We start from the raw sequence: 11,952 nt of genomic DNA on the forward strand, positions 1-11,952 counted from the left end.
CAGGTGAGAAATACCGTGGATCATTAAAAAAGTCTTACATTTTCGGTCATCACATTATTTTTGGGCTATTTGAGTATTTGAAATTCATAACGCTCATCTGAAGATACCGCAGATGTTCACACTCCAGTGCCACTGCCCTCTGTTGTTTGATTTGACATGTATGTGTTCAGCCTTGTCTGCGCATGTCCTGATACACTTAGTCAGATTTTACAGACAGTCTCCGCCCCGGCTTAGTCTTTCTTTTCCATGGCGCTATTCCTGGCTGTAATCACACGACCTTTGCCTACCTGAGTAAGCTTTCTGATCACCCGTAATAGAGCCAAGCCCAAATATAAACAGATCTGACAAACTGCTTTCCCATTCAAATGAGGATTACTCCGTTTACGAGCTTCCCTCAGGGACCTTTTCAGGAATGTTGGTGAACTCTGCTGACCCTCTGTCATCTTTACAATCGTATGGCCCCTTTTATGACCACTCTCGCCTTTCCTTTTGATTTTACTGGGCTTTAAAGCTAATTATTTTAGAGTGTTTATAACACGTTTGTAAAGTGAAGCTAATGGGGAGAATGATAAAGAGGCACGGGAAAGGACTGTGTGGACATTTTGAGTGAGGGCCTGATCTGATGTCACACCCCTGCCCAGCATGCATTGGAGCTATTATTACATAAGATGTTTACTCAGGGAAAAAAAGAGCATGAGGGAGGGAGAGAGAAAGAGCGGGTCTGTGCACTGCTCTGATTTAATCACATGACTTTGTTTATGACAAAGTGCAGTATTATATGCACTGAGATTATTCCAAATATATATTAATATCATGCACATTACATTTTAGTGTAGATTTTGCAGGAACACCTATTTTATATTTTAGCAGTACAACGATTCATTGACCTCTGAGTCATCAAGCTATTCCACTCCACTTTACCTTACTTACCCTCGATACTAGACGCTGCTGTAATGCTGTATAATCTGGCTGTGCTCTAATCTGAGGATTGGACTATACCAGGTTCATTTAAAAAGATTGGACAGTGCATGACGGAAACAAAGAATCCGTTAATGACTTTAGTGTTTCAGTCTCACTTCAGCAGGTTCCACCCAGAGGCTTGGAGAAAATGCAAATGCAGAGTGTTTGTTGACCTCTCGAACTGTTCCACTGTTGCTAAATAACATGTGGTTTCCAAAAAGGCAACAGAAATCAAGCTTTTCTATTTTTGGTTTAATTGTGTTTTACCTTAAAGGTATAGGTCACACAAAAATTAACATTTTTGACCCTGGACCACAAAACCAGGCTTAGTTAGCATGGGTATATTTGGAGCAATAGTTAAAAACACATTGTATAGGTCAAAATTATACATTTTTCTTTTATGCCAAAAATCATTAGGATATTAAATAAAGATCATGTTCCATGAAGATATTTTATACATTTTCTACTGTAAATACATCAAAACTTAATATGTATTGTTAAGAACTTTATTTGGACAACTTTAAAGGCGATTTTCTTTTTTTTTTTTTTTTTGCACTTTTTAGATTCCATTTTCAAATAGTTGTATCTCGGCCAAATATTGTCCTATCCTAACATTATATTATCAAATTAACATATTTACATTAACATATTATCCTAAGCTTATTTATTTAGTGTTCAGATGATGTAAACATTTCGAAGGATTGATGGTTTTGCTAAAAATATACTCATCCTCAGGGCATCTAAGATGTAGACAAGTTTGTTCCTTTATTGAAACAGACTTGGAGAAATTTTGTATTAAAGGTATAGTTAACCCCAAAATTTAATTTACCCAATGATTTACTCACCCTCAAGACATCCTAAAGGTATCGAATCTTTTTCTTCCAGAAGAATACAATCATAGTTATATTAAAAAATGTCCTGGCTTTTCCAGGCTTTATAATGGCAGTGAATGGCTGTTAATATTCAGTAGTCCAATACAAGTCCACTAAAGTGCATCCATCCATCATAAAAGTGCTCCACATGGGTCAGTTGGTTAATAAAGGCCTTCTGAAGTGAATCAGTATTTAAATCTTCATAAACCCTAGCCTCCGCAAACTGTCGTGGACAGAGTTCGACCAGAGCTCACACTACGCCTATGTTCGTAGTGTAAAGATAGATATTGTTCTTAAAAAAATGCATTGATTTAATTCAGAAGGCCTTTATTAACCCCCTGGTGCCATGTGGAGTACTTTTATGATGGATGGATGCACTTTATTGGACTTCAAATTTCAACAGCCACTGGCATTATAAAGCTTGGAAGAGACAGGACATTTTTTAATATAACTTTATTCATCTGGAAGACGAAAGTCATATAAACCTATATGTTTTGATGATGAGTAAATCATGGTGTAGTTTTCATTTTAGAGTGAACTCTCCCTTTAAAAAAGCACTTGCTCACTAGTGGATCCTTTGCAGTGAATGAGAGTTGAGACAGCTGATAAAAACATCACATTAATCCAAAAACAGTTGTATGGATTACTTGTGGATTATTGTGAGGGATTGTTTTATTTTTTTATCAGAATACTTGGTGTTTAAAGACAAGCGCATTGAGTTGCTTTACATAGAGACCAAAGTATGTGGTTACGTCACTGATGGTTGGGCAGAAGAAAGACTTGTTCATTTTTACAGGGCCTGAAATATTTCTGCCAGTTCTCCAGCTGCAGATTTTGGCTGTGGCTGAAGGTCAGGCCGGTGAGTCTGCCACACAGTTATTTTTGCCAGCGCCAACTCTTTGGCATTGTGAGCGTGAGACTCTGCATGTCTCTGTTCTTGTTCATTAGGCATGATGTACAGGAAGTTAAGATATCGATTTTATTTTCTTATCTTTCATCCTCTCTTCCTTTTGTGCCAGTTACTTGATTCATGAAACAAGAACAACCTTTTGAAATGAAACAAGAAGACAAATATTTTAAAATGTAATTAATTCCTGTGATTCAAAGCTGAATTTTCAGCCATTACTCCAGTCTTCAGTCACACGATCCTTCAGAAATCGTTCTAATATGCTGGTTTGCTCAGGAAATATTTCTATCAATGTTGAAAATAGTTGTGCTGTTAAATATTTTTGTGGAAATCTTTGATTAATGGACTGTTAAAAGGAACAGTGTTTATTTGAAATACAAATCTTTTTTTAAGGTGTAATCTGTGTAAATTGCTAGCATCTTTACTGTAAAATTTGAGTTTTGCACGCTATACTTGATTGCAGATGATTCTAAATGATTCTAAACCAATATACTGTATATATGTGACCCTGAACCGCAAAATCAGTCATAAGTAGTGCTCATATTTGTAGCAATAGCTAACAATACATTGGATGGGTCAAAATGATCGATTTTTCTTTTATGCCAAAAATCATTAGGATAAGTATAGATCATGTTCTTTGAAGATATTTAGTTTCCTACAATAAATATATCAAAACCTAATTTTTGATTAGTAATATGCATTGCTTAGAACCTCATTTGGACAACTTTAAAGGCAATTTCCCAATATTTAGATTTTGTTGCACCCTTAAAATTTAAAAAAACCTTTAAGATTTTCAAATAGTTGTATCTCAGCCAAATATTGTCACATCCTAACCATACATCAATGGAAAGCATATTTATTCAACTTTAATGAGTTTAATGAACTTTCAGTTTCATAAAATTTACCCTTATGACTGTTTTTGTGGTCCAGCATCACATATTAATTTTTTCAGTGCTGTGGTAGTGAGCAGTATTTTTTTCCATATATTTTCTTCATAGTAGCTGATGTCAAAATCTTTTTTAGTTGTACAAAGTGAATTCCTTTATTTTACTAATTAAGGGGAGACGCTGCAGGCAAAAACATAGTTTTTTCATACATCTGTCATTTTGAGATTTTGGGCTTTTTGGTTTTTCATTAAGTGTTTTTTTTAGACTATTGGAAAGAAAACACCCAAAAGACACTGTTAAGTGTTTCTTTTATAGCACTTTATCTATTTGTGTCAATAGATTTCAATTACAATCCATATTTTTAAAGGCTGTTTTCTCAAAATTTACAGAGGGATTTGTTTATGTATAATCTGCTTCGTTTTATACATTTCATTCCCCAAAAATGGTAAAAAAAAATACTTTGTTTTCTGTCTGTTCTCATTTTTTTCTGAATTATGGAGTAACAAAATGAGATACCAACATACCCTCTGTAAAAAAACATTTGACTCTAATATGTCAAAAAGAATTTTGAAACTGACTTTATCCAGTGTTTAGATGTTTGTGCTAGAAATGTATGCAAATTAGTGTATATTTTATTAAATGATGCATTTGCATATTCAAACCTAAGATTTTAGAAAACTTGTAATACAAAAAAAATGTTTGCAATTATCAGTGTAATCAATTAACTAGGTAAGTAAGGTGATAACTATTAGTTAATTTTTTTACCCTATTCAACTGCAGTGTCAAACCTTAATTTGTGCAAATATTCTTTATATTCTTTATGAATGTCTCACACAAAATGCTTGTTTTCATGAATGAGGCTGCATAGTTGCCCATACATTGATGTAATAACACCCTAACTGAATGAAGTAGTAAGTGATGGAAGGAGTGTGTTTGCTTTTAAACACTCTATTCTTTGTTGTTTACTAGGTAATGCAGCAGAGTCACGCGCTTTTAACAACATGGTAAAGAGGTCACCTCTCAATGTCTTCTCTGTTAATTGCGTTCTAATGAAATTAGACCACATTTCCCTAGGAACCTTTGACCACAACAAGCTGTTAGTCCAATTTACACTCCGTCACTCTCTTTTCCACGGGATCAATATTGCTTCTTCTCTGATGACAGGAGACTGAACGCTGCCTCTTGTGCTGATTACTCTACACCCTTGTGTCAAGCATGCAAACATTTGCATTACACACTCATTGTGTGTCAATGCAGTTTGAACTCTGTGAACCCCATTTGTTATTACCATGATATGTATGCAATATTTTGTTTACATTTTTGTGCTACTACAGCCTCTTCCACTTGTTATTGATGACTTAGAGTTGTAAAGCCTGTCATTCATAAAATGATTCAAATCGTTCAGTCCTTTTGTAAAATATTTTGGCTATTAAAAAGGATTTAATAATGCTTTTAACTACCAACAAGAGAATACTCTGCTGCATATAATGCATTTTAACATGTTTAAATCAATGTAAGAATGTAAAATTACTTAATACAGCAAGGTAATAATGTCACCCTTTTTTGTTTTTCTGTCAAAGGGACCTTAAACTGGACAATATTCTCCTGGACAGAGATGGCCACTGCAAGCTGGCAGATTTTGGCATGTGCAAAGAGGATATACGTGAAGGAAAACTCACTACTACCTTCTGTGGGACTCCAGATTATATTGCACCTGAGGTGAGCATCAAAGAAGATTTAAAAGAAGATGGTGGTTAATATGAGGGTTTGTGTACAATTCCTGTATTGATGGTTTCTCTTTTAGATCATCCTGGAGGAGCCATATGGCATGTCTGTGGACTGGTGGGCTCTGGGTGTGCTGCTTTATGAGATGCTGTCTGGTCACGCGCCGTTTGAAGCAGAGACTGAGGACGAGCTGTTTGAGTGCATCCTCAAAGATGAGATCATTTATTCATCCTGGCTCAGCAACGAGGCAGAGGACATCCTTAGAGGAGTGAGTCTAGATCTAAGGTTGAAATATCAGACTGAATAAACACAGAGGTTGTTTACATGCACTTTCAGCCAGACTAAAACAGTTTGTTTCTATAAAAAGTCTCGAAATTGCATTAGTTTTTTTTTTTTTTTTTTTTGTGAAGTTAAGCTAGCAGACTTAATGTGATTGTAGCTCAGCTTCATCCAGCATTGGATTTTAGCCATTGGACAATTGGAATTGGCCTATGGTTGAAATGCAGAGATATTTAATCATGTATTTAACCTTCACATATTTGATTATACACTACCAGTCAAAAGCGTTTTTTTAAAGAAGTCTCTTCTGCTCAACAAGTCTGCATTTATTTGATCCAAAGTACAGCCAAAACATTACAATTTTAAATTATTATTACTGTTTAAAATAAAAAATCCAATTTGAATATATTTTAAAATGCAAACCGTTCCTGTGGTTTCAAAGCTGAATTTTAGCATCATTACTCTAGTCACATGAACCTTCAGAAATCATTCGAATCATTCTAGAAACCATTCTGATTTGCTGCTAAAAAAAACATTTGTTATTATTATTATGTTGAAAACAGCTGAATCGATTTGTTTTAGGTTTCTTTGATGAATAGAAAGGTCAGAAGAACAGCATTTATCTGAAATATACTGTATATATTTCTTGTAACAGCATAAATGTCTTTATTATCACTTTTGATCAATTTAAAGCAACCTTGCTAAATAAAAGTATTAATTTTTATAATTTCTTTGCTTCAAAAAAATTATACTGGTTACAAAAGCTTTTTATTTCACATAACTGCTGATCTTGGATCATTCTATTCCCCAAAGAATCCTGAAAAAATGCGCTTAACTGTTTTAAATATTGACAATTATGATAATTAATGTTTCTTGAACAGGAAATCGATAAATTACAGTGATTTCTTAAGGATCATGTGACACTGAAGACTGGAGTATTAATATGAAAATCACATAATAGCTTCGATCACAGGAAGAAATTACATTTCAAAAAAATATATATTCAAATAGAAATCAGTTATTTTAAAGGATAACTATTGCCAAAATGCAACCTGGGCAGTTTTTTTTAATATAAACGAGACAAACTTATATCTAAAAGCATAATTACAACAAACAAGCTGCTTTTGAGATTTCGTTTTGTGGTCAATGGCCGGTGAACGGGAGTGCTAGGGGCATAACTTTGAGCGCATCAAAATCGATATTTTTACAACACTAAGACGGCTCGACACACCATGAAACTTTGCTCGAAGTATTGCCTGGGTCTCTACACATGAACTCGAGCATTGAGAACATTGTTTGTGTACACAGAGTTTACTAAAAAGAAAGGTTTTGAACAACTCACTTACACTTGTTTGGGTTTCCGCTCGCGGCCGTCTTGCCAGTCAAGAGGTGTCGATCTCCGAATGCGAGGATGGATAGCTTCTAAAGCATATTTCCATATAAATGCATGGCTAATTCATTGTTTTGTCACAAGTGAAAAACAATATTAACCTTCTAGTTGTAAAAAGAGCCTCATATAAGCCTAATATTTCATCCTATGAAGTCCATTCATTCGCATTCGGAGATCGACACCTCTTGACTGGCAAGACGGCTGCGAGCGGAAACTCAAACAGTGAAAGTGAGTTGTTCAAAACCTTTCTTTTTAGTAAAATCTGTGTACACAAACAATGTTCTCAATGCTCGAGTTCATGTGTAGAGACCCAGGCGATACTTCGAGCAAAGTTTCATGGTGTGTCGAGCCTTCTTAGTGTTGTAAAAATATCGATTTTGATGCGCTCAAATTTATGCCCCTAGTACTCCCATTCACCGGCCACTGACCACAAAACGAAATCACGCTCAATCTCAAAAACGGCTCGTTTGTCGTAATTATGCTTTTAGATATATATTTGTCTCGTTTACAGTATAAAAAAACAGCCCAGGTTGCATTTTGGCAATAGTAATTTTAAAAATATTTCACAATATTGCTTTTACTGTACTTTGGATCCAATAAATGCAGGCTTGGTGAACAGAAGTCATTTTCTTTAAAAAAAAAAACATAAAAAATCTGGTAGTGTATATTCTACATTAGTGACTACATGTCATTAACTGTGTGTGAAACTGTAAAGACCAGGACTGTAGCATTCGGCAATGTGCGAATGCTACAATTAAAATAAAACCAGAGCAATGAACACTAGCTCAATTACACAAAAAAGCCTTGTAGCTCGATTATAACTTCTGATGTAAATATACTCACAGATGACACTTTAATGAAATCCATTGTTTTGCATAAGTACATTTGTCTGACTTTTACTAGACAAATTAATTTACTTATACACAAAGGACACAACCCCAGTGTGTTGACTTACATCTCAGGCAGCTTTGTTGGGAAATCTGTGACTTTCCTGGCAGTGACGTCTTATTAAACTCTCTTCCTCTTCTGTTGTGATCACACATTGCCAAAACATTTATATCAAAACTACAGAAGGCTTCATGCTGAAACATGACTGTGCTGGTCTTCTCACCAGAAAAAACCCAAAGCTGGCTTCATTTAAGAGCTCCAAGTGAATGTTTCTTGGCTAATGCAGCAAAGAGGCTGTTCAAAGGCTTTTGGCCAGCTGTTCCTATGTAAGCACCAGTAAACATGAGGCTTTAACATCCTGCAGAGAGCACAGACCCTCCATTGCTGATTTTTAATCCTTTAAAAGACCCAAGTTGTCCGTATCACAGACTGTCCCCTGTCCTTTGTGACTCATTACATAAGCTCCATTGTGAACCATGGAGGGTTAAAGAGCTGTGTCATGGTAGGAGGATTAACGTCATATGACTGAGTAGAGGTCTTCTCGCATTAGTGGAGTAAAGACCCTAATAACTCTGTCTCCTTACCAAGAGCTTAAGTCAGTGATCTGTGCAATATTGTGGGCAGTCTTGAACGGTATTGTCAAAGTGTTGTATTTTTCCAAAATATCACTTCAAGTTGATTTGTATAAGACAAAGTTCCGTCAAAAGCATTTGGACTTTTCAGGTTTGAATATAGCCATGTTCTTGCATTGGAAATGCTATGACCAAGTGGCATTTATTTGAAAGACAGCACAAGTGCACTTTTCAAGGACTGTTTTTTTTAAGCTAGATGATGATTTCTGTTTGCTCTCTACACAGTTGCTCACCAGAGACCCAGCATGTCGGTTAGGCTGCATAGATAGAGATGGAGGAGAAGAGGCCATCACTGCACACACGTTTTTCACAGGACTGGACTGGGAGAAGCTGAACAGACGAGAGCTCACACCGCCTTTCACACCTCGAATAGTAAGCCTACAGTGGGGAATTAATTATTAGATCCCCTGCTGATTTTGTACATTTGCTCACTGACAAAGAAATTATCAGTCTATAATTTTAATGATGTTTATTTGAACAGCGAGAGACAGAATAACAACGAAAAATCCAGAAAAAGGCATTTTAAAAATTTATAAAATGATTTGCATTTTAAAGAGTGAAATAAGTATTTGACTTAGTACTTGGTGGCAAAACCCTTGTTGGCAATCACAGATGTCAGATGTTTCTTGTAGCTGGCCACCAGGTTTGCACACATCTCAGGAGGGATTTTGTCCCATTCCCATTTCTCCAAGTCATTAAGGTTTCAAGGCTGACGTTTGGCAACTCAAACCTTCAGCTCCCTCCACAGATTTTCTATTAAAGTCTGAAGACTGGCTAGGCCACTCCAGGACCTTAAAGCGATGGTTCGGAGTGCATAGCAATGTAGTCAAATCTACTCCGAACCATCGCTTTAATGTACTTTTTCTTGAGCAACTCCTTTGTTGCCTTGGCTATGTGTTTTAAATTATTGTCATGCTGGAATACCCATCCATGACCCATTTTGAATGCCCTAGCTGAGGGAAGGAGGTTTCCACCCAAGATTTGAAGGTACATGGCCCCGTCCATCGTCCATGTGATGCGGTGTAGTTGTCCTGTCCCCTTAGCAGAAAAACACCCCAAAGCATAATGTTTCCATCATGTTTGATGGTGGGGATGGTGTTCTTGGGGTCACAGGCAGCATTCCCCCTTCTCCAAACACGGCGAGGTGAGTTGATGCCAAAGAGCTTGATTTTGGTCTCATCTGACCACAACACTTTCACCCAGTTCTTCTCTGAATCATTCAGATGTTCACTGGAAAACTTCAAACAGGCCTGGACATGTGCTTTCTTGAGCAGGGAGACCTTGTGGGCGCTTCAGGATTTTAGTCCTTCATGGCATAGTGTGTCACCAATTGTTTTCTTGGTGACTATGGTCCCAGCTGCTTTAGATCATTGACAAGATCCTCCTGTGTAGTTCTGGGCTGATTCCTCACTGTTCTCATGATTATTGAAACTCCACGAGGTGAGATCTTGCATGGAGCCCAGACCGAGAGAGATTGACTGTTTTTTTTGTGTGTGTTTTTTTGTTTCTTCCATTTGCAAATAATCGTACAAACTGTTGTCACCTTCTCACCAAGCTGCTTGGCGATGGTCTTGTAGCCCATTCCAGCCTTGTGTAGGTCTACAATCTTGTCCCTGACATCCTTGGACAGCTCTTTGGTCTTGGCCATGGTGGAGAATTTGGAATCTGATTGATTGATTCCTTCTGTGGACAGGTGTCTTTTATACAGGTAACAAACTGAGATTAGGGGCAATCCCTTTAAGAGAGTGCTCCTAATCTCAACTTGTTACCTGTATAAAAGACACCTGGGAGCCAAAAATCTTGCTGACTGGTAGGGTATCAACTACTTATTTCTGGATTTCTTTGATGTTATTCTGTCTCTCACTGTTCAAATAAACCTAACCTACTATTAAAATTATAGACCAATCATTTCTTTGTCAGTGGGGAAACATACAAAACAGCAGGGAATCAAATATTTTTTTTTTGTCCCCACTGTACATCACCACTTGTGATCTTTATAGACCCACCAAATTGTGGCATTTATCAGTATACTTGACATGAAAGAATCAACAGCTGATTAATTTTTAAAAGTGTGAATACTGATTATAAATAACAATTTTGTTTTGTTTTGTAGGATTCTATTGAGGATGTGAACAATTTCGACCCTGACTTCACTCAAGAGGAACCCTGTCTTACACCAATTGAGGACAGTCTTTTCCCTTTCCATCAGGAGGATTTTAAAGACTTCACCTACACAGCTCCAGAGCTGCGACTGCACTAACATCAGCTGTGGTTTATTTATTTATCATACATAGATTACATGTTACTTTCCCTAATTAACTCCTTCTAGCAAACATTCTGTTGACAAAATGTTGCCAAATCTGTCAAGAATATAGACATGTTTGGAATTAGAAGAAGAAGGCAATACAGTGTTCTACACAGGACCATCCACACCAAAGGATTATTCGTAATGACAATGACATGAAGAAAATAATGATTTCCTGAAATGAACTGCTTTTTGCAATGTTTTTATCTGCATAAATGTATTTCACATTATTTTTACAAGTGTATGATGTTTCCAAGTGCTTTGTATTCCAGCTTTTTAGTAAGCATGGAAACAAATTTATGTAACTTACATTCACCTGTTAGGTCAGTGTAATGACTTAAGTTATGTGTAATGACTTAAGTTATGTGATGTGTTGTAAAGTAATTCTAACTAAAGTCTAAATTATGAACTTGGAAAATCCTTTTGTAACAGGCTATAAGAGACAATTTTGGCTTACCTAAAGCGCATGTGACAGCAGGTATCACCTGACCAGTTCATTGAATAATGAATCAGGAGACCTGTGGCGTGCAATAGAAACATGAAATTTTCATGAGAAAAACAAAAAACATATCCTTTACACCTCAAAGGACAAACAGAGCTGCGGTCTTGTCACATTTCTCTGTAGATGTGGAAATCCCCCATGAATAATGTATTACCCTTGATTCATTTGTTGTTGTCACGAGCTTACCCTAGATTTGAAACAGCCTTTATACATAGATAATACACCACATACTAGTGCTGCACACACGTTAATGAGATTAAGATGCTATTATAAGCATAAAATATTTAACTTCAGGTCAGTTCTACGCTGCCATCTTACTTCTATTTCAGTAAGTGGCTTATATAACTGGATTAAGACCCCATTCATTTTTATTTTCTTTTGATTTGTTTATGCTTCAATTACGTATCTGGAAATTTGATTGTCGTGATTGTTTTCTATTCAAGCATTCACTTGTTTGAAAAGCGACATTACCCAATAAGGGATTTTACGTTCTTGTCCCAAACCAGTTGTAACTGGAAACTCGTTGGCTTACACATTGGCATTTTTTCTGCCAGACAATAGCAGTGAAAGTGAAGTAATAATACCAAATTTGTTTTAGAGTGAAG

The 11,952-nt window shown here is 36.3% G+C and overlaps 1 protein-coding gene across 1 annotated transcript in view; it reads left to right on the forward strand.

Annotated features, from left to right (window-relative positions):
• LOC141283292 (protein kinase C eta type-like) overlaps positions 1-10,800 on the forward strand; it is a 19,568-nt gene extending 8,768 nt beyond the window's left edge. The window contains exons 2-5 of the mRNA XM_073816577.1: positions 5,207-5,345; positions 5,431-5,619; positions 8,766-8,912; positions 10,654-10,800. Of these exons, the coding sequence (XP_073672678.1) occupies positions 5,207-5,345; positions 5,431-5,619; positions 8,766-8,912; positions 10,654-10,800 (622 nt within the window). The remainder of the gene's footprint in view (positions 1-5,206; positions 5,346-5,430; positions 5,620-8,765; positions 8,913-10,653) is intronic.
• Positions 10,801-11,952: the final 1,152 nt, after the last annotated feature.

This window comes from Garra rufa, chromosome 13, assembly GCF_049309525.1.
Source record: "Garra rufa chromosome 13, GarRuf1.0, whole genome shotgun sequence".
NCBI classification, from domain to species: Eukaryota; Metazoa; Chordata; class Actinopteri; order Cypriniformes; family Cyprinidae; genus Garra; species Garra rufa.